Source organism: Triturus cristatus, chromosome 6 (genome assembly GCF_964204655.1).
Source record: "Triturus cristatus chromosome 6, aTriCri1.1, whole genome shotgun sequence".
Taxonomy (NCBI): domain Eukaryota; kingdom Metazoa; phylum Chordata; class Amphibia; order Caudata; family Salamandridae; genus Triturus; species Triturus cristatus.
The window spans coordinates 1,332,248,806-1,332,272,891 of record NC_140589.1 but is presented as its reverse complement, the minus strand read 5'-3'; the positions used below and the strand labels follow the sequence as shown (position 1 = coordinate 1,332,272,891).

The 24,086-nt window shown below is 45.2% G+C and overlaps 1 protein-coding gene across 1 annotated transcript in view; it reads left to right on the top strand.

The window, feature by feature from the left end:
• The window catches only part of LOC146821397 (kinesin-like protein KIF28), a 777,435-nt gene that overhangs the window by 309,524 nt on the left and 443,825 nt on the right, over nt 1-24,086 (top strand). Inside the window, exons 18-19 of the mRNA XM_085609842.1 lie at nt 1,815-1,959; nt 4,506-4,514. Of these exons, the coding sequence (XP_085465968.1) occupies nt 1,815-1,959; nt 4,506-4,514 (154 nt within the window). The remainder of the gene's footprint in view (nt 1-1,814; nt 1,960-4,505; nt 4,515-24,086) is intronic.

Here is a 24,086-nt window from a genome sequence, read left to right as displayed (position 1 = left end):
CTTACAAGGAACTTATAGATCCATCTCAATATGGATCCTGGGAGGGGCATAGCACTGAGACGTCCTTGGCCATTGCTGCTGAAGAGTTAAGATCAATTCTGGATGCTGGTGCTAAGGCTGCCCTGATTCTGTTAGATCTATTGGCAGCCTTCGACACAGAGAATCTTCAAATACTGGCCAAACAGGTTATCAGATTTGGGGAAAAGAGGCACTGCCCTTAAACTGGTTAAATCATTTATATATAATAGGGTCCAATCAGTTGAGATGGGAGCTTTTTCACATTTAAGCCCTACACTTTTAAATCTCAATTTTATCCCCCTGGCCAAAATTATTAGGGAGTTTAGCTTTTCTGGTGTCCTTACGCTGATGATACTCAGTTAGTGGTGTCATCTCCAGTAACGTGGAAGAGACTGCAGATCGGTTCAATAGATGTATGACCCAGGTTAACCAGTGGATGAGTTCCAATTGTTTAAAATTGAACAGTGTCAAAGACGGAGTTTCTCCTGTCGGGTACTGTTACCTCCTTTTGGACACCGAGATGGTGGCCTAGTCCAGAAGACCTTCCAGTCCCAGTGATGAAGGTGAAAAACTTAGGGTTTATTTTTGACAACAATTTGACCTTAAAAAATCAGATCAGTACTCTCACCTCTACAATCTTTTTCATGTTAAAGATAATCTGAAAAATTCATCCTTTCATATTGCCTGACTCCCTAAAAACACTTGTGACAGCATTAGCTCTGTCCAGGCTGGATTATGGTGATACTCTTTACATGAGTATCCAAACGGAGTACTTCCAAAAGTTACAGCATCTCCAAAATACAGCAGCTTATTTGCTGCTGGATATCCCCAGATCTCAGCCAGTCTCCCATGGTTTGAGAACTTTGCACTGGCTTCCAGTCGAAAAAAAGGATTACATTTAAATCCCAATGCTTAGCATTTAAGGCATTGCACGGTGCCGGCCCTCAACATTTGAAGAATCATCTGATCTGGTACATGCCCCCTAGAAAGCTAAGGTCTTCACACAGCAAATTCCTACAGACCCCCAGATTTGCGAAAGCTCATTGGGGCGGAAGAAGTTTAATCTTGGGGATGGTTAAAATATTGAACTCACTACTGACTGACATAAAGAACAGCCCAATGCATTTATCCTTTGCAAAATCGCTAAAAACCTGGCTTTTCGCCAACTAAAAATTTCCTATTACATTTCTCTCTGGCAACCTTCTGGGTCTTTCTGGCACCAGCTCCTTGACGCCCTCGAGCATTTGTGTGCTATATAAATGTTCAAATCAAACATACCTCTGTAAGAACACTGCATTCTAAAGCAGCAAAAGACCTATTTTGCTCTTAAAAATCAGCCTCCTCTCCAATCACATGTTGACAGTTTCTTTGCCTTGGACTCTGCAGAGTGTTCCACCACCTTTCGGTTAGGTTTATGCTATATATATACCAAGTGCATTCATATATACATGCGACTCAAATAACACTGATGAAGCTCATTGTGTGCAAAGACAAATGTCATGACATGTTAGAGCAATTCATTCCCTAAGCAGGTTTTGATATCTTTTGTTGGACTGACAAATGTGCCTACTAAATGAGATCAACACAAAAACCTATAAAGCCCTACTGATTCCTTAATTACTGACAGCTCACTCGGGTCTTAACTTCATAATAACATTTAGGATATTCATATCTCGGATTACAATGCTTGTCCACTGTTGAACTTGACGATGGTTATTTTGAACACGAGGATCGAAATAAAGATGTGAATCTGACAATGCTTGAGCTAATTGTCATCTTCTTCTTCTATTTTATAGGACCGCATCATTTTGGGATCCAACAGTGCTTATCTGTACATTGGATTTCCCAGTGAACGCAACAATGATGACATCTCCAAATATGACTATGACTTCTTTCATTCCGAGCTGGCAGCAGCTGAAGGTTTCAGTGTTGATACGCTTGGTAAGAATGTAATTAATCAATGAACAATTTCCATTTAAAGATCAGCTTGAGATATGTTCCCTGCATCCTACTTGAACTATCAGATTTCACCACTCCTCCACCTCACACAGACTACAAGGTGATAGAAACCAAATTGTGCATTTGAGTTGTTGGGAGGAGGAGGAAAGGCCAATTATGCTATAATCACATCTATTTTGAAGCCCATTTTTTTTTTAGATATTCTCTTGTTCTTCTCATCTTTTGGTCTACTTTCACACTTTCTGTTCACAGAAGGATTTCCTATGACAGAATAAAAGTGATACTGGATTCAGCTAGAGGAGTTATACCGAACATTGTGGAAAGGTTGTAAATGAACGGTCCACTGTGTATTGAGTCTAATCTAGTCATCTACACTTTTGCCATCAGTTCTTCTGGGGAGCAGGAGACAAAATGTGTTACCAAACATGGGAGCCTGCCTGGCAATCCTGGTGACAAAGGCTCCATGCTATCATTTTTGAATATTCATAAAAATGAAAGACTTCATGCTTGTGTTAGTGTAATGAAGAACAACTTGGGCAGGTCAATGACATCTAGTTTGTTGGTGTCTACTTATTTTTTAAATAATCCCAAAGTCTACGAGGAAGCAATAGGCGAACAGAGGCATACTGTGGTCAGTGAATTGTCAACAAGCATGTAATATGGTAAAAATCTGAACTCAAGTTTCCGGGTTCCATGTTATTAATGTAGCCACAAGCTCACATTTCTACATCCACATCACCTGCATGAACAAATGTGTGCAGCAGTATTTGTTAGAAAACCTTGCTCTATGGAAAGGTTTTTTGTACTCTGTGTGAAAAATAAATGTTTTTTCTAAAGTACATCAAGTCAGAACTTGTGGTCACAGTTGTATAGGAGTAGTTTATTTTTCTGTATTCTCTGCAATTTGCTAATGGGATAGGCAGTAACGAAAAGCATGTTCTTGAGAACGGCATTGTGCCTGAGTTATGTTCTTGCTTCATCTTCCTCCCCGCAGAATCAAATCAAAGCAAATGCCAACTTTCAACCTCATACAATGAGATGCCACTCTTCTACAGTAGTTCCAGTGGTTTATAGAAATCTCACATATGTCCCAGGTTGGTAGAGGCGTCAATAGTTCAATTGGCAGACAGATGTATCTAAAAATGGGTGTGATTGTGACTCTAAAGGGGGTTCTGTTTCTACCATGGTCAGTATGGTAAAACTATTTAAGCATTTATCACTTTGATTTTCAATTGTGGTCCAGCAGGGTTTTGGGTCCTTATGACAAAGAAAATACCATGTAATGGCCTCACCAAGGGAGCTAGGTTTGGAAGTTAGGTTGCCAACCAGAAGAGTAACTTTTGATGGTGTTGGAGGAGCAGTGGCACTGGAACACAGAGGTTTGGGCTAAATCCACACTTATTATAGCTGTCTTTTAATGGTTAACTGCGAGGCAAGGGAGCCCATTTTCCTTGTTTGCAGTAGGACCCTTTGCATCCTTGTTATGCCACTGTTGGCTGCCTGTCATCTGGAATCAATCATGGCAGACTATCTTGTCTCCCTTCTCTGTTCATGGCTTCCTTGTGTCAACAACTACCCTATATCTGGGCCTTTTCAACACTAGAACCTGACTAGCCCTCCTACTACCAACTGAATTATTGTAGTCTTGTGTGGTTCAACTTTCCACAGATGGAAACCAAAGATCTACAAAGCAGATCCAGCCCCTCTCTGTGGCTATGGCTAACTTCCTGGTGTAGCTCATTGTAAGAAGTTAAAACCTGGCCCCTGATATCCAAAGTTTCCTAGATAAAGAAGGGAAATAGAACTCTCTGAGTGGCTGGAAGAGGATGTGGCTACTTGAACCCAGGAGACATATATGAGAGTGTGGAAGAGGATCAAGTAGATGGAGCTGGCTGGTGGACTTGAGGGTGCACCCTCAGAATGTAAGTACCATTTTCAGACCCTAAGGGCAACCCATTAAGGGCACATGTCAGCTGCACAAGAGATTGAGTTAGACTATACCTTCCTTCCTAAATTAAAAAAATACCACACTGTAAATTCAGGTCTTCTGAAGATGATAACAATACAGGTGCCGTGACATAAAGAACAATACTAATGTGCAAGTAGTATCAGTTTAACAGGACTCTATATTATGGTCACTGGGCGACCCAGTACAACCTGCAAACCAGTTTACAGTCATGAATATTTTACAATACTTTGTGATTTTTCTCTTAGTTCAATTGGTTTAAGTTACATGAACCAAGACTACAACACCCAGAATGAATTAATTTGCAAGGTCTAAAACACAATGGGCTGGTCACACCACGTCATCTGCCCTCTTTACACTGAGTGACTGCTGTATGTAGATTCTGCACCTCTAACCTCAGTTCATAACATCTGGTCATTTCTAGCATGACAGGTATGGGGCATCTGGGTACAACAGGCAGTGCCCCTTGAGCCAAACCTACAGTTTGCTTGCTTCATTTAGTGGAGGGTAAATGTTTTGGAATGAATGAATAAAATAATTGTATAGAGCAGGCAATCCCAAGGATGTCTTAGTGCTACACAGACCATAACAAGGAGACCTCCTGCTGGATGGACACATCTGGCAAGCTCATTGATCTATTGAGTAAACAGCCAGGTGTTCAACTCTTTTCTGAGTTACTGCATGGTGGGTTGCGAGCGTAAAGGAAGAGGCAAAGAATTCCATAGTTTCCCTCCGCAGTAGGAGAATTTTCTTCCACCCCATTTTGCTTTGTTTGTTCTTGGGACAGTAATCATTCATGCAGAGCTCGATCTAGGGTTTCTGCTGGGAGTGTACCAGGAGAACCGATTCTGAAAGTAGGTCAGGTTAGCCCTGGATATGGCCTTGTGGATTACACACAGAGCCTTGAAATGAATCCTTTTTTCCACTGGGAGCCAGTGCAGGCCATGCATTTGGTGAGATATTGGTGCAAATTTCGGGACCTTCAGCAGCATTCTTGCTACAGCGGTCCGCAAGGACTACAGTTTCTTTATCATGTATTTAATGGTATCTAAATATAAGGCATTTCAGTAATCCATCTTTGAGAAGATAAGAGTCATCATCACCGTCTTTTGTAGGTCAAAAGAAATAAACAAGAGAAGTTTTTTAAGAACCTTCAGCATAAAAAATCCTGATGAGGTAACAGCATTGATTTGTTCTGAAAAATATAGATTGGTGTCAAATATGACTCCTAAATTTCTTACCTTCTGAGCTGGCCCTGTTCATGCACCTAGGTCTGAAGGCCACCATGATGCATCCCGAAAGGTGGTCTCATTTCCAAAGAGCAGAACCTCCGTTTTTCCCGAGTTCAGCTTGAGACAGTTTATCTGCATCCAGCCTGCAACCTGGGACATACATCTACAGATATTACTTGCCTCCTTTTTCACGTCCAATGAAATGGAGACCACAATTTGCATATCATTGTCATAGGAGTATACAGCCAAGCCATAACTGTGAATTAGATTAACAAGAGGAGTGACATATACATTTAAAAGTGTGGGGATAAGAGTAGACCCCTGGGGCACCCCACAGTGAAGAGAGAAAAGCCTGGAACTTGCATCTCCCATCTCTATCCTTTGCTGTCTATTGTTAAGAAATTAACTCAACAATGTTAGTGCAGCATTCCTAAAACCAAGCAAGTCAAGCCATTTGATGAGAAGTGCGTGGTGAACCGTATCAAAGGCAGCAGAGAGGTCTAATAAAATCAGTACTGCTCTACTGCCCTTGTCAACTACTCTTTTTAATTCCTCTAACGCTGCTACCAGAGCTGATTCCATACAGTGGTTTGCTTTTAAACCATATTGAGAAGAATCAAGCAACTGGTTGGCATCTAAAAATGTTAGTATTTCCTCATTCATTGCCTTCTCTAGAATCTAGGCAGGAAGAGGAAAGCAGGATATGGGTCTATAACTTTCCACCTGCTTAGGGTCCAAAGAGTATTTTTTCACCAATGGAAGCCCTTTTCCATATAATCAAAAATTGCCCCGAAATCAGTGTCTCGTTTAATAAATCCGTAAGCAGTCTGTCCACAGAGCTGGCCACTTGGTTAATAACCTGGGGAGGACAGGGGTCCGAAGGCACCCCCGATTTAATGGAACTCATGAAACTAATTATTTTCTCCTTAGTGAAAGGTGAGAACCTTTCAAATCTAAGTGTTTCTAGAGGCCCAGGATCTAAACCAGGGTTCAGTACCTCAGCGTGAGCTGAATCACCATGTAAACAATGTGTGTTCAAGGATGAGGAAAACACTTGAAAAATAGAATTGAATTTAAGTTGGAAAAAATAAGCCATCTGGTTGCAGAAGTGTTAGAAATGGGGGTCTCTAGTTAGCAGAGGTAGGTACTTTTGACCAAATAGGGACCCTTGCTTCTAGTCAGGGTAAGGGGGAAACACACTTTAGATAACCCCTGTTCACCCCCTTGGTAGCTTGGCACGAGCAGGCAGGCTTATCCCCAAGACAATGTGTAAAGTATTTGTACCAACACTCACAGTAACACAGTGATAATACCACAAATGGACACCACACAGGTTTAGAAAATAAAGGTATCTTTATCTAACTTGAAAAGAACAAAACAACAAAAATCCAACATATGCGTATTCAGTAAAGTGACTTTTCAAATAACTTGTAGGTTCTGTATTCCTCGATGTAATTAACCAAAAATGTCAAAAGCACAGTTCAGCACGGTGCTCTTCATGGACTCTCACCACCTGGGGGTTGCTTCCTCTCTTCTCCTTTCCTCTTGGCTCGACGTCCCGCTGGGCAGCTCCATTGACAACAGCTGTTCCTCGCTGGGGAATCCCGGCTGCTAGGCGACGCCTCGCAGCGGATCGGATCCCAGCGCAGTTGCTTCACGAATGCTTCTCGATCTTGGGCAGATGACTCGGGCCAGCTGCGGTGACGGCTCGCAATAATTCTTGGCATTTCATGGATCGGGCCGGCGGCGGTGAAACACTTGCAGTTCTTTGCAGATGACGGCTAGGACCAGTGGCGGTGATTTAGCAGCGGTACGATGGTTGCACTGCAGGGTTCAGTGCAGTCATAGTGCGCTTCAGGCACATGGGTACAGCGGACCATATGACAGTCTCAGGCTGCAAAAAGCACACCCACGCAGTGTCGCTGAGACGATGGGGGGAATCTTTGATGTTCCTGAGTTCCCACAGCAGGAGGCCAGCTCTTCTCAGGCCCTTGGAGACTTTCTCTTCAGGACACAGCACACAGCAAAATTATTTTGCAAGCGGGGGGACACAGCACACAGCAAAGTCCCTTGTCCTCTCCTTCAGTAGAAACAGCAAACTGCAGGCCAGCCCCAGACACACAGCAAGGGCAGTATTCCTCCTCAGTCTCTTCAGCTGTCCTCTTTGGCAAAGGTTCCTCTTGATCACGAAGTAGTAGGGGTTTCAGCTCACATATTTATACCCCAAATGTCTTTGTTCTCTAGGTGTAAGGGGTCCTGAACCCAGTCCAAACCAGTTCTGGGTGCACTCTGCCAGTGCACAACTTCTTCCTTTGTCAATGTGGGCCAGGGTCATCAGACGCACCACAGGAGGTGGAGCCAGTCTTTTGTGGAAGGCAGGCACAGCCGCAGTCAGGGACAGGTACTACTCCTCCCACCACTCCAAATGCAGATTGACCTAGTCAGCCCAGGCTGACTCACCCAGACTGCTGGAGCCACCCCAGCCCCTGTCACTCCTAAGCCAGACAGTCAATTCACAGCCAGGCAGAGGCACACAGAAAGGTTGAATAAGAAAATAGCCACCTTCTAAAAGTGCTATTTTCAAACACAGAATTTAAAAACCATCCTTACTAAAAGATGTGTTATTAAATTCTGAGTTCAGGGATACCAGACTCCAAATTTCCATCTCACTCCTATGGGAAGATATGCTTGTAAAATGTTACACAGCATTCCACATTCTGTCTGATGGGCAAGATAGCCTTTTTAATAGTAAAAAACGAAATTGGCAGTATTTCACTATCAGGACATGGTACACACACCAGTACATGTGCTACCTTTCACAGACACTGCACCCTGCCCGGGGGAGGTACCTTGGACCTACCATAGGGGTGCCATATGTGTAAGAAAAGGGAAGGGTAAGGCCTGGCAAGTGGGTACACTGGTCAGGTCAAAATGGCAGTTAACAAACAGCACGCGGGCACTGCGGTGGTAGGCCTGAGACATATTTTCTGGGATACTCATGTGGGTGGCACAATCAGTGCTGCTAGCCCACTGGTAGCATTTGATTTACCCGCCCTGGCACACTCAGTGCACTTTACTAGGGACCTACTGTTAAAACAACTATACCAATCATGGATAACCAATCACAATAACAATTTACACAAAGAGCATATGCACTTTAGCACTGGTCAGAAGTGGTAAAGTGCCCAGAGTCCTAATGCCAACAACCACAGGTCAGGAAAAAGTAGGAGGAAGAAGCAAAACGTTTGGGGCTAACCCTGCAAAAAGGGCCATTTCCAACACAACTCCCATCCAGCCTAAATCCAGGGTAGAACAATCGATCACTCGATGGGATTCCCTGATTGGGGTGATAGAACACAGAACCTGCCCCAAAACAGCAGGGGGCCATTCTTGCTCTACGCTTCCCTGATCCCAGTTGGATCCCTCTATCTATACTCTCAGGGCCCACCAGGCTAACCAATGGGGGACCCATCTCCTCACCTGGGGACCCCATCTGTGCAGCGCCTAAGCTTACTTTGCTCACAGATGCATCCCAACAGGTAGACAGTACCCACAAGGCCAACACAGCGGTGTGACCCAGTCCACCCCCAGGGTGTGACTCCTGCCCCCCTCCCAGGGGCAACTCTGTCCACCAGGACAGCCAGCTACAGAGGCCACTGACAGTTGTCAGTGATGAGAGCCAGGCCTCATGCCTGCCAGGCCTCTCTAACCACTGTGGCATCAGAAAGTGGGGGGCAGTAGCCCCAGGTGCCTGGCACTTTTTCTCCACTTTCCCTCCGGCCAAGTCAGGTATGGCATCCTGACACTGGCGCACAAGCCCGGGGTCCGCACCCTCAGGCTCACCAGAGGTCACGGGTGAGGCTCTCCTCTGCCTACCTCTCCTTCTGGGGTCCTGCACTCTCCTCTCAGGAGAGGCACCCTCAGGACACAACGCTCCCACCAGCTCAGGACCTCTCTCCTGCAACTGGTCTCCCAACCTAGGATCTAAACCCTCAGGTTGAACCAGGGTCAGAGGCGAGGACTCCCTCCCTTTTCACACCCTTCCAGAGTTCTGCACCCTCCCTCCTGGAGGGGTACCCCTAGAAGACAAAACGGTAGGGACACTGATTACAGATGTCCTTCCCTCCAGGTCAGGCAGAACCTGAACCTGGCCTCCCAACCCAGGGACTAAACCCTGCGGTTGAACACTTGCCTGGCACACCAGGACTTCCGGGGGTGCACACAGTTTCCCTCTGAAGGTAACACATACCCCATGCGTTGTGTGACAGTCTGCCTGGCGCTGATCTCCCGACCCCTGTCCATCTGACAGTGCATTAAGACCCCCCACGACAGAAGTGGTGTCACTATGGTCACTGCTAGGAGACTCAGCCCTTCTGGCTGGTCCCTGACCCAGTGGTTCTTCCACTGGGGATTCATTCCCTCTCTCACCCCTCTATCTGGATTTCTGCACCCTCCACTTAGGAGCGGCACTGCCAGACATCAGAACCACCGGAGCTCCGTTTACAGACGCTCCATGTTCTCCTGACACTAGGAGATTCCCCTCAAATGGCCTACGAGTACAGCCTAGGCTCCCCACCTGGTGTTCCCTTAGGGCACCCTCCCGGCCCTGAGACTGGGTTTTGGGCACCTTGGGACGCAGCCCACTCTCACTCCTCCTCCGCGGAGACAGGACATGAGTCCCTACACCCCTCCCACTACACGGGACCTAGTTGGGCTACTCTGAACCTCTCCCAGCTCCCTGGGCTGGAAGATACCTGAGCCACTCCATTTAAGGGTCACTCCCAAAAGCTTCTTCAGACCCTCTGGAATCCACCAAGAGGTCTGCCTCCAGCGCAAGCTCCCTGGAATCAGAGAACTCACACTTCACCGGGTGTTGGCATAACTCTGGAAAACAGGGACTTAAAATATGCTCTCCAACAAATGAATCACACAGCTACCCACAGTTTTTAACCAAGTTAACCTTTGCCTCACCATCCAGTGCCTCACACAAGTACCCCACACCACTCTCCTGAGATTGGCAAGACAGTGTCTGACTGTCTCTGTCACTCAACCCACACTCTGGGCAGTCTCCATACTGACGCACCAGGACTTCTATCATGGGGGAACCACTCTCCCTGCACCTCTCATCTAGAGTCAGTAGAGTGTCCCTCCCACCACTAGAAATATGATCCCCTGTGTCAGTTCCCCAATCTACTTCATGGACACTGCACACCACTGGAGCTATCTCATAAACCTGAACCCCCTGGTGTATTTTAACCCCCTCCCTCAAGTCAGCCGCCACATCTCTGGGTGTGTGCACTTCTCCCTCAGCACTATATATCTCCATTTCGCTGCTACCATCTGAGCTGGACTCCACCTCCAACTCAGCAAAGCTCACTTCCTGAGCTAAAAACGTTTCCTCTTTTTTGGCTAAGACACTCATGGCCTCCAGCCTCTCGAGCTCCAAATCAAGCTCCCTCATGCTTAATTCATGTGCCAAGGTCAATTTCATTTCTTCCAGGGCATACCTCTTCTTGCTCTCCTCTGCCATCTTTTTGCTCTCAATAAGCAACTTCTTTTCCTCAGCCTGAGCCTTGAGTTCCAAAACTTCCAGCTCATGCCCTCTGACCCTTTGATTTTCCTGCAGCTTCTCTGGGGAAAAGCTCCTACAAGAATGGTTGCTGCCAGCCCTGGAGGCTGGTCTGCCCACAGGCAGATCCTGTGATATGAAACCATCCCCTTGCGCATCCTCATCCATATTTGCATCACCTGTCTTCTCAGCCTCTTTGGCCTCCCACCAGGCCCTTAAGGCCTTCTGCAGCTCCTCCTTCTAAGAGCTGCTTCTCATGGGACATCCAAAATCTTTGCAAAATTGTTTCAGTTGATCTACTTTGTAGGTAAGCAATGCCTCAATATCAAATTCCAATTCTTCAATCTCACTTGCTGGTTTACTCTTCTGAGACATGATGCGTGGATGCTTTAAGGGACACTCAAAAATAGAACCAAAAACAAAGCACAGTATGTGGCTGCGTAGTGGTCTGTGCTAAACTAGTGATGTACACCAATCACTGTGGGTCAAGTACAAATACAAGTTCAGATCCTCACCACTGACCACCAATGTTAGAAATGGGGGTCTCTAGTTGGCAGAGGTAGGTACATTTGCCCAAATAGGGACCCTTGCTTCTAGTCAGGGTAAGGGGGAAACACACTCTAGATAACCCTTGCTTACCCCCTTGGTAGCTTGGCACAAGCAGACAGGCTTTTCCCCAAGGCAATTTGTAAAGTATTTGTACCAACACTCACAGTAACACAGTGATAACACCACAAATGGAAACCACACAGGTTTAGAAAAATAAAGGTATCTTTATCTAACTTGACAAGACCAAAACGACAAAAATCCAACATATGCATATTCAGTAAAGTAACTTTTCAAATAACTTGAAGGTTCTGTATTCAGCACCGACACACGGTGCTCTTCACAGACTCTCACCACGGGACTGCTGACTCCACGTCAGCGATTGCAGAAGTATGCCCCCAAATGCTTTTAAATCAGGTAAACAGCTTTAACACGGGCCCCGGTACTGCCGCTCCTCTCAGGCAAGTATGGGCCGGTGGAATCACTCGAGCGGAGGCTCTCGCTACAAAGGGAGGAGCTGAGAGCAGTCTCTCACAGACATGCAACCCGCCCCAGGGGGTGACACACGCAGTGCTCTGGACTTCGGTCCGAGCGTTACCTGGGGTTTGCTTCCTCTCTTCTCCTTTCCTCGCGGCTCGACGTCCCACTGGGCAGCTCCGTAGACAACAGCTGTTCCTCGCTGGGGAATCCCAGTTGCTAGGCGTCGCCTTGCAGCGGATCAGATCCCAGCGCAGCTCCTTCTCGGGTGCTTCTCGATCTTGGGCAGATGACTCGGCCAGCGGTGGTGACTGCTCGCAATACTTCTTGTCAATTCACGACTCAGGCCAGCGGCGATGAAACACTCGCAGTTCTTTGCAGATGACGGCTCAGGCCGGTGGCAGTGATTTAGCAGCAGTACGATGGTTACGCTGCAGGGTTCAGTGCGGTCATTGTACGCTTCAGGCACACGGGTACAGCTGACCACACAGCAGTCTCAGGCTGCAAAAAGCACATGCACACAGCGTTGGATCAGCAATGGTACAGTGCCCAGAGTCCTAATGCCAACAAACACAGGTCAGGAAAAAGTAGGAGGAAGAAGCAAAAAGTTTGGGGCTAACCCTGCAAAAAGGGCCATTTCCAACAAGAAGGATTCATCGGGATTGTAGATTACTGTTACTCCATTTGATCAGAGATTTAACTGTTTTAAAGAGTTCCCTAGTAGAGTTTATCGCTTAGCTAATTTTATCAGAAAAATATTTTATTCTTTGCTGCTTTAACTAAATCTTCATATTCTAAATATTATTTTTTTGTGCTTAATTTTTTTTCTTCAAGATAATATTCCTTCCTTCTTTTGTGCTTCTGAAGTCTGCACTTCAAATGGGGCCACTATAATTCTTGTGAAAACCATGGGGCTGATGGGTTTTTCCTATAGTTCTTAAAGGTTGTTTTTTCCAGTACCAATCTTTGAAATCCTGTGTCTAACCAATGTGTATAATTTATGCAAAAGTTGGTCGCACACTGCTCGTCACACCAGCAAGTTGCCCCAAGGGACTATGGTAGATGTAGTGGCGACGGCGGGTACGCCTGTGCCACGATGTATAGAGAACAGTATGTGTTTGCGTTAGCCATCCCTGGACACGTGTTTCGAGGTAGTTGCCTCTCGTCAGCAGGGAGCAGGTCAGTGTAAAGGGGTGCCGCGTGGACTGCCAAAATGTAATTAAAACAGGTCAAGTACCTCTCATGGCACGCAGGTGCAGATCCAAGGCTCGTCAGCCCGTTGGCTCAAGGGAGCCGTAATAAATTATGCAAAAGTTGGTCGCACACTGCTCGTCACACCAGCAAGTTGCCCCAAGGGACTATGGTAGATGTAGTGGCGACGGCGGGTACGCCTGTGCCACGATGTATAGAGAACAGTATGTCCAGGGATGGCTAAATGCAACACATACTTTTTTCTTTTTACACATCGTGGCATAGGCGTACCCGCCGTCGCCACTACATTCACCACAGTCCTTTGGGGCAACTTGCTGGTGTGACGAGCAGTGTGCGACCAACTTGTGTTCAAATTATTACGGCTCCCGTGAGCTATCGGGCTGACGAGCCCTGGTTCTGCACCTGCGCGCCATGAGAGGTATTTGACCTGTTTTAATTACATTTTGGCAGTCCACTCGGCACCCCTTTACATTGTCCTGCTCCCTGCTGACGAGAGGCAACTACCTCGAAACACGTGTCCAGGGATGGCTAAATGCAACACATACTTTTTTCTTTTTACACATCGTGGCATAGGCGTACCCGCCGTCGCCACTACATTCACCACAGTCCTTTGGGGCAACTTGCTGGTGTGACGAGCAGTGTGCGACCAACTTGTGTTCAAATTATTACGGCTCCCGTGAGCTATCGGGCTGACGAGCCCTGGTTCTGCACCTGCGCGCCATGAGAGGTATTTGACCTGTTTTAATTACATTTTGGCAGTCCACTCGGCACCCCTTTACATTGTCCTGCTCCCTGCTGACGAGAGGCAACTACCTCGAAACACGTGTCCAGGGATGGCTAAATGCAACACATACTTTTTTCTTTTTACACATCGTGGCATAGGCGTACCCGCCGTCGCCACTACATTCACCACAGTCCTTTGGGGCAACTTGCTGGTGTGACGAGCAGTGTGCGACCAACTTGTGTTCAATGTGTATAATTGATTGCTGCAGTGTTGACGTTATTGTCTGGAACAGGAACTGATTTAGAGAGTATGCCCTCCAATTCCTCCGCATTAAGATTTTTCCACAGCCGGTATTTAACAGTTCTTGCTGTATTATTAGGTATTGCTGTATTACAGAGGACTTTCATTGAGAAAAAGATGGCCTTATGGTCTGACCATAAAAGGGGCAAGACTTTATCTATTTTCAGTTCTTGATTGTAAAAATTCCATCCAGCGTATGATTGGCCAAATCTGTGGGTTCTTTGATTAACTAGTGTAGATTGAAGCTCTTAAGAGTTTCAACTAAGGTATCTGTATCGAGTTAATAGAAAGCTCAAGGTGGAAATTAAAATCCCCTACAATTGTGAAACTTGAGTAATTTGGGCAAGATTCCAAAAAGGTTTGAATTTTTTGGATGAAAGGCCTGGTGGTCGATAGACTAATAGTCCCTGAAACGTGTATGAGTTGTCCATTTTTATACTAAAACTGAGGGCTTCGCAGTCTAGATGGGGTATTGGCTGAAAGATGGCATTGATTGAGCTACGATACACAATCGCGATCCCCCAACTTTTCTTATCTGTTCTTTCCAGCCTTTCAATATTGAAGCCATTGGGGATGGCAATTTTAATATCTGGATCCGAAAGACTGTCTGCCCAGGTCTCTGTGAGAAAGGTAATATCTGGATCGTGCTGAGACATGAAATCTGCAAATTCATATTTATTTTTAATGAGGAACCTTGAATTGAGTAACATACAAGAGTATACACTCCCTGCTGCTTGCTTGTCTGTCGCCTTTACAGCAGAGATTGTAGAGGTAGCATGACCCTGCTGATCCTTGGTATCATCCTTAAAGCCAGAATTACAAGGTCGACATTCGTAGCTGTCTGTATGGAACCCCCATTCATGGGGGTGGCAGAGACTAGTTTTACCACTATAGCGTAGTTCCAAGAGTTCTCTCCTTGTATACCTTGGTAAGGAAGCAGGGGTCCTGGAGCCGTCCAGCAGCAGACGGGCTAGACTTTGGCGCGTCCACTGTGAGTGTCCACTGCATGCGTCCTCTGCATGCCCAGTCCTTCCTTTCAATTTATGGGCTGGGTGTAAAAAAAGCTGGACCCCTAAGATGGCTGCCAGTGAGTAGGCAGTTGTGAGAAGAACTAACCATTGGCTCTCTCAACACAAATGGGAGGATTCCCGCGAAGGACCGGTGAGTCAAGGGAGACTTTGCAGGTATGTTGTCTTCAACTGTTTTAAAGTTTAAAACATGCGATGTCCCCGAGGCACTGCAACCCAAAGTGGCAGAACAATTTAGGAGCAGGTAGTGCTGAGCTCTGGTAAGCACTATTCTATTTAACAGAGCAGGAGAAATAATGATTAAAAGCTTAAAGACGCCAGTCTTAAAAACGCTTAAAAATGTCAGCTCCTTACTGTAGTTTCAAGTCCGCGAAAGGCAGAGCTTCAGCAATTAATCTCAACTGAGTAGTTATCACTCCAATCATTTTTACATTTTCAGTCCATCCTTATATTCAGGAGAGGTCCTTCAAAAAGAAAAGCACATTTTCCAGCATAATATGTGAGGGTGACTCGGTTTGTAATACAGCTGAGAAGTTAAGTGATAATTCAGAAATCCTGTTGAACATGAGACCAATCTCTGTCTTAACCATAAAGCTCAAGGATTCTTGATACAAAGGTTATTGCTCGACTCTCTGCCCACTTTGAAAGCAACCAGCACCTTCAGTCATTTTCCAGAGTGGTGCCAGATCACAAAGAAGTAGCAAGAGAACCTCAACAAATATCAGCAAAGGGATCGGGGAAGAGTCTGTACCTTGATTCTGCTAAACTTAAAACCAGCTTTTGACGTAGCAGAATGCGATTTTCTCATCTGTCAGCTAAAGAACTTCTCTTGAACAGAAGGCTGAAACTTACAATGGTTTACGGTACAGGTGAATGTGAACCCTTCTCTCATACTCCACTACAAGAGTGTGAGATGGTCACAGCATGAAATAAAATATGGTTTACCACATTTAACTACCAATTCATCCTAATTGGAATCCCGCAACAAAAGGTCAATGGACCTTTGATGTAAGTAGGAATAAACAGGAGCTGTAAATCATTTAATAATTTTTAATAGTTACTATTTCAATCTGGGGAATCAATGATGAGATTTTGCTGTGAGTTTCAAAGATATTTTAAAGCATCAAATCTTTAGTCTTAGTCTTTATTGGAAATTGACATACTCTCATCAATATTAATCAATGTTAATAATAATCATGAATAACCAATGGCAGAACTATTTTATTCAGTGTGTTCCATAAAGAAAAGTCCCAATTCTAAGGTTGGGAGAACAAGAGAAAAGTGTCAGTTAGAAGAACTCATAAAGAGTTCCAATTCAGGATGCTAAAGCATGAAGCTTCAGCATAAAACGCCAATTGGAAATCATCACAGAACTCCTCCTAAAGAAAAGTTCATAACATGCAGTAGAGTTTTATAGAAGCATAGGTTATATTAGGGAAAAAGACCTTTGATGTAGCAAGGGGGAACCGGAGCGGGTAGCATGAGTTTTGGGGGTGGTGGGCCACTCCCCTTACCTGCGGCTGTTGTGGGCAGCAAACGCAGGAATCAACAGCATCCTCCTCCTTACATGCGGCTGCAGCGGGCAGGGAATACAGGGACCGCCACAGGTAGCCAAAGGTCTAGCTTCGCCATTGGAAAATAGAAAAGGGGTTTCTCAGCAAAGGGCGCTGCAGAGAAGTCAAGAAAAGATCACCATTCAGTCCATCTTAAGGTCTGAGTGAACTCACTCTGTCTATGTCAAAGAACACGCCCTTTAAATCGTTCCTGTTGCAAATAGTTGCAACTGAATTCTAGAAACTTTTATTGAAACATTTGTAGAAATTCAGAAGAATTTCTCTACTTTCGTCTACTGTAAGAAAACCAGGGTTAATGGTTAGGCATTTGCATCACTACGTTAAATCACTGGGTTCTCATCCATTAAAATTGACTAATATTTTATTCATATGAAACCTTTCTGCGGAAATTCAACAAAACATTTTAATACATTTTTATATTTTATGAAAGTAAACCTATGGGAAGGCCAAAAACCTAACCATTTGACATTTTAATCAAGATCGTCATGTCAGCTTATAAAGTTTAAACATTTCACATTCCTAATCTACGGCATACCCAAGTCTAATACGTATAAAGGAAATAGATAGTTTAAAAAAAACTTGCTTTAACTCTGACTTTTCATTTGAGGCCTACATTCCTACACGTAAATGTTTTACTCTTTCATTGTGTATTTAGGTCGAGCCTGAGCCAGCTCGCATGCGCTGATCTGGCGATCTGCTGTAGTAGAGTATAGAAGAGAAGCCCCGCCCACTCTCCGCCAATATTTGTCATTGGCTTTGTGTTTGTCCTTCTTCAATGCAGGCTTCTGATTAAGTAATCGCTTTGTTAGTAACGCCTTTTCTTCATTTGTAACCTTTAATGGTTACTGGCCCCTTTACTTCAGTTGCTACACGGTACGTGTTATTTAGTCTTGTAAGCACTATTTTCTTCATTGAGTTTCTCTTCCTGCAAGCACGACGAGCTTTGCTTACATTCAGCATGCCATGCGCCATTTGTTTTTTACACATCCTGTTTCTCTCTGGCGCCACAACGTGCTTTGCTTACAGCGTTTTCACTTTTCAAGCAGCCCGGGACAATGGCGGCCACACCATAGGTCTCGCATTTAAGTGCGAGACCTATTGCATTGCAGATATTTTTTACATGAAGCAACACTGTTTTACCAAGCATTTAAAGGCACTAAAAGCAGCAGAAAACTGAAGGGAAATAAGTTAAAACACCAACCTTAATGGCCGGGAGCAGAACGGACGTCTAGCACGTGCAATTGCTCAGCACGCAAACACACACAGAATGCCTTTTTTCGCATACACTGCACAAAGTACTGTCAGAAGACAAAAATGCCATGTTCTTCCTATGAGTTTCCTCTGTGCCTTTGCTGGAGATCAGCCCAAGTTTCGAGTGACATCTCTTCAACAGCCACCTGCTCGCATAGGTGCTATTGATCAAAGTGTAAGGTAGATAATGGAAGCCTAGGGAGAACTCGCATGTTTATTAATCAGAAGATGGAAAAAAGGGTTTGCATTCCAAAGAAATCCATCCAGTTGTCGGGACAACAGGAAACAAACCAGGGGTGTATCTGCTATACCCTGACATCACTGTGTTGGAAACACGCAAGAGAGGGGCAAGGAGGCCTATCTGGGGGTAGGAACTGCCAGAAAAAAATATTTACACAGCTGTGTGCCCTAGATGTTCGCTGGGTCTCCTATTGCACAAATATACGTTTCCATTTTTTTTTTTTACCGTTTACGAAGACCCCTCGGACTGCGCCTTTTAGCAGCAGAATTCATAAAAAGACATTGAGTAACAGCAACAATCCTGTTCTGAAAGCAAAGGTGAGGTCATGAACTAGTTTCTGCTGCATTAATCCAGGTGTGGCAATAAATTACACGCTGTCCTCTTCTACACGTAACGGCCATCATGGGTGAGTATTGGCATCCGCAGCTACCATGGAAGGCAATATCTGGTTTGTGCACCTGTCCTAACGCCGAGAGTGGTGAGGCCAGGTGGACCCACACAGGTGTGTGTGTGTGTGTGTGTATATATATGTTATGTTTGTGAATCCTTATATGCACAATGGTCAGCCATACGCTTGGTGTGCACAGGCTCCCTCAATAACGAGGACTGGCCCTTTTACTTCTGTTGTTACACGAATTATTTCTTATTTTCTCTGTAAGCACTATTTTCATTAATGCGTTTCTCCTACAGCAGGCATGACATGCTTTCCTGCAACATTCAGCGCACCATGCACTCTTTCGCCTTTTCATGCAGCCCGGGACAATTGCGGCCGAAGTCTTGCATTTGCAAGAGCTTGAGCTATTGGCATTGTAAATGACAATGCCTTTTATTTCTGTGTTAATTATCAAAACATATAAATAAAAGGCATTGTCATTTACAATGACAATAGCTTAAACTCTCACAAATGCGAGACCTATTGCATTGCAAATGCTTGTTTCAAATGTGTTGGCACCGCCATGGTGTTGTGTGTCATTCTGCATAGTCCTCATATCTATCTCTAGACTCTGGGGATTATTCTTCGTGATGAAGAGGGACAGATCGCCGAACAGTTGTAAGTGAGCCTCATTCACAGTTAACCTTCAGTAAACCACTCATGACCTTCTTGATGCCGCCTGGTCACTGGCTCCTGTGGCCTGGACCCCTGCACAAAAGAATCAGGTGACCAACAAAAGGAAAGCTGGTGCTGCGGAGTGCGAGTGTGAGTGTCAAGCATTTACCACTCAGCACACCTGCACTTCTAGCAGTGCAAAGGAGATCTCTCTGGTGAGTGGTAGAGGCAGCGTGTCCAAGTCGCAGAACATCTTGGGCTGGGTGGCAGCGTCTGCAAAAGCAAGGTGGGCAGCGGGACAGGGCAGCTGAGCTTCAGTAGAATCTTCAGGCTGGTTCATCGGCAAGAGAGAACAGGCAGCACTCAGCTCCACATTCTGGCAGCACCAAAGCAGGGTCCAGGCATGCCTGGGTTGAAGGTCTTCAAATGAGTAGAGACTAGCTCCAGCTTCTATTGCCATTCCCTGACTGCAGGGCAGCAGCCGATCACCAGTGCGGCTTAGTGCATCTTTTCATCTTCCACCATCCAACCAACTAGGTTGGGACAGAATTCTCCTGGTGAGAGGGGCTTCTGAGAAGGGTATCTCTTGCCTTTTTTCTCAGAATGCACTCTGCTGGCTGTCACATATGTGCAGCAGGCAATGCGCAACATTCAAGAACCTGCCCAGACAAAAGACCTTGTGTATTCTCCCACACACAAGCACTGTTATTGGGGATGAAGAAAACAGGAGAGGAGGAGGAAGTGCGGATTATGCTGTCCCTTTGTAATATGGGAGCAGCATCCATGCTCCATCTTGCAGCCTCCAATAATACATATATATGGATGTTTGCGACAAGCTGCAGGTATTTCCTGCCAGTGATGGGAAACTACCTCCCATGCCCACACATTCTGATGTTTGCAATCTCTGCTGCTAAACCTGTGCTTTTTACTCATAAAAAATAAACAGGCCCACCTTTGATGCAGATGACCTGCATTTTTCATTTAATTCCATAATTTAGAAAGGAAGGCCAGTAAATGTTACGTCAGTGTGCAACTACCACTCTCTAACACTCTCAATGCTTCCATCAGCCAGGGCCTGTGGCAGATTGACCATCGGGACTACCGCACTAAAGTATATAGTGGGTTAGCCATCCCTTACAAATGTGAAGTTAATATGACGAGTCTTCTATGTAATCAATTTCCAGGAGGCGATTCTCTTTATTTGTAGCTATAAAAACCATAGCCTTCTTTTAATAAATCAACCCTTCTCTCTCTCCGGATAATTCTTTTGGCTCGAAGAACGTCTACTACCGACGAAAATTTGATTCTCCCAAATAATAGTGCTTGCAGACTTCAATGTTTGTGGTGAGGCCCAAATAAAAATAATAATACTTTAAAGCAATCAATGGCCAATCTAAATCCGTCTCAGCAAGTCACTAGTCATACCCACCAAGCAGGTCACCTTTGACCTTATATTCTCAATAGTTTGCCCTGATACATTTCAAATCCTGGTCGGAAATACCATGGTCAGATATTCCACCTCTTAAAAGTTCAACAGCTGTATAATTAACATTCAAAACAGAGTATGAACTGACAACAATGTAGCAAATTTAGCAAATGCCGTGATTGTCTCCCCATAGTACTCCTTCCTTTCAGTAAAACGACCAAAATACCTCCGCCATGCTTGAACTCTTTTATGTCCATTTCAAGTCCATTTTAGATGCCTGATTCAGTCTAAAAAACATCAACCAAAGCCGAGCTTCTTGTAAATAGTATACTCCCATGCTTAAGGAGGAGACTATGAAAGCATCAGACAGAATGGCGGAAAGATTGTGGCCCTGCCACCAGAATTACACAGTCTTCAACTGAGGAACTTCTGAAAGATCCTACTTGTCAAATAAGATCTAAAACACAACAATTCTGATAATGAATCTGTTAACCTACTAGCCTGTCCAGTTGAAGGGACTTATGCTGTTCTCCCTCCCCACGTGCCAGCGAACAGCCTCTTGGACTATATTGCTAAAAAGAAATAGATTAATTTGTAAATAATTTGTGGCACAGGACAACCCCACGCCCGTCTCTGCAAACCTTAGTTGCCCACAGCTGGATGCTGTAACCACGTTACCAAAACAAGAAATTTCAAGAAGTACCACGCTCCCCTTCAAACATCCCACAGCTCAATGCTGCAACTGTGCTACCTAATAGGAGCGGCGTTAGCCCTGGTGGTGCCTGGTGCGACCATCTTGGTTGGCGCTACCCACCATGACCTTCTTCTCTATGGATTCCCTCACTACCACCCTCCAACAGTGCCTCTCATCTCTCCATAGCCCTTCTCTTGCATACTTTCAATTTCTTTTATAGTATTATTCATCCCAATATAGGGCGTCAGAGGCTTTACATCATTAGCACGCAGATGCGTGCATATTAAGCTGAGACGATTCATATAAATGTGTAAATCAATGTATAGGAAATGTTATATAAGACAATGCAGACTATGAGGTGTAGGAGTCACATTTCATCCACATCGGTAGGCATTATATATTAGAACGTTAAGTCTTGAGAATCACAAACTTGTGATTCACAACATAACAGTGGTTGGGACTGTCTTTACCAACAAGAATTTATCACTAACCAAAGGAATCATTATTAGCAACCTTAGAATAAAGAAAGTTGGGGTAAAAACATTAAGGTTCCAAACCCATGCCTTTGCAGTTTGCATGCTGCTCTTTGATCCTCGCTTATAGCTAACAGTCCCATATAAGGATTGTTATATTTTAGGAACTGCAGATAACAAAAGGATCTCATTGGCAAAAGCAGTAACCCACTAAACTATCCAGAGAAAATGTAGTTCTGTGATCCGCAGTTTACACATTGTACTTTGCAGGTCACAGTGGCATTATTTAGCCTTTTCCCACTGTGCGCGGCCCTGCTGACGACTGCAGTACCCTACGCTATCCCAATAGCTACACCCACCTTTCCGTATCTCGGGGTTCAGGTATACCGGGACTCAGAGGATATTGAGCAGGGCTTTCTGGCTAACGCTATCCCTGTCACCCATTAGACAGGAGGCTCTGGCAAAAAAGGTGGCTTTGCCACGCCTCATTTGTGTGTTTGTCAACATCCCACTTACACTACCCTACATGTTCGGAGTCCTGAATGGTTGGTTTTCAGAACTGATCTTGGCCATGGGGCAACGTTGCATGTCCCTGGAAAAACTGCATCTGTTGCTGATCGCGGGTGGTCTGGGTGCAGCAAATTATGAAATGTACTATCTGTCATGTCAGCTGTAATGGCTCATGAGGTGGATAACCCCAGCGAGTCCTCTGAGAGGGCAGGCTGAGGCCTCATTGGACCAAGGAGGGCATACTCTGTGACTTGCTGGGCCTGCCCCTTGGGCAGGGCATATGACACTCTTGATAGAGGCGGGCCGGGACTGCTGGTCCTGCTACAGTGTCATCAGGGCACAGGAATGGCATATTCGCTGGACCTGCTCCTATGGTGTCTGCCGGTCCTCGCCAAGGGTAAGTGGATAAAACACCAGTTCCAGTGGCGGCTTGACTTCATATACAGCCTTGGCCAACTGTTTGGGGAGGGCTCCAACCTCGAGTTGAGGAGCTTCAAAAAACATACACTGATCTAACGGGCAGTTCTTGACACACATTGGCCCTTAAAGGTGCCGTAGGTAAAATGTGGGGAGATGCAAGCAAAGAGTGGACCCCATACTGCATGTGTTATTTACATGGAGCCCTAAGAACTGCCGAATCAACAATAAATATGCAGAATTGATTCAAGCAATAGGTAAACCACTTACTGGCCCGAAATACTGCTGGCGTTAGGACCTAAAGATCATGCTAACGGAAAACAACTGGAACAAGGTCCTGAACCATATTCTGCGAGTCGCATGACTGAAATTACTACATTTCAATTACATCCACTACACATATGTCACCCCATTTCCCCACTATCGGATGTTTGGCACAATGGCACATAAATGCAGAGCAGACAATGCAGACTTTTACTACATGACATGGCAATCCAAGATACTGTGACCATTCTGGAATGCAGTCTACACATACGTCACACAAATCAGCAGCATATAAACACACCCAAAACATGCCTGCTTGGCCTGATGCCTTGCCCCTAGGCAGACAGGGCAGGAAGCAGCATACAGCCCTAGAATTGGCACTGGTGCATTGTGCAATCATGAAGCACTGGAGGGCCTCAACAGCACTGCCTCTGTTGGTTTGGCAGAGTGATGTCCGCTGCTGGGCACGGGTGTAAGATGATGTACTCCAGTGACCCGGTGTTAGATGAGACAGGCCAACCAGATTATGGGATGAGACGTGATATTGCTGGCAATGGAGCCAGACCAGAATGGGTGTTCGCCCTGAGGAGTCGCCGATTGGGGGATGGTATCTGGGGGCAGTCTGAGCTGCCAATGTCCAAAATTGGGAACCAATATGCCAATCAAAGCAGCTCAGTAGGAGCAGGACTAACAGCGGCAGGAAAAGCTCACCACATGCAGTCAGAATCTGACAGGACAAGTTTCCCCTCTCTCTGGACTTCCGGCCTGGTGGCAATGATGCACAGCTAAGAGGACATTGATGAACACATGACACACTGTCCCATAGATAGCTCACAGCTCACACCACTGTACAGGGCTACCCAAGACCTCATCCCACCCATCTTGCACCTCAGTGTTGAATGGTTACATGACCATGCTTTGTATTGGACCACCAAATGTCTAAATAAATTGACTTCCCACTGTTTATCAATACAATTCAATAAAGATTATTTGTAAAAAAAAAAGTTACACATTGTGCTTTACAGAAGGCACAATGTTCCACTGTGCTGCTTTATGATGAGTCAAAAATGTTACTAGACAAACTAAGATGAGATCTCTCCATCAAGTACATTAATCACCAAACCTAGCTTGTCAGTTTTAAGAATACCTCAAAAATG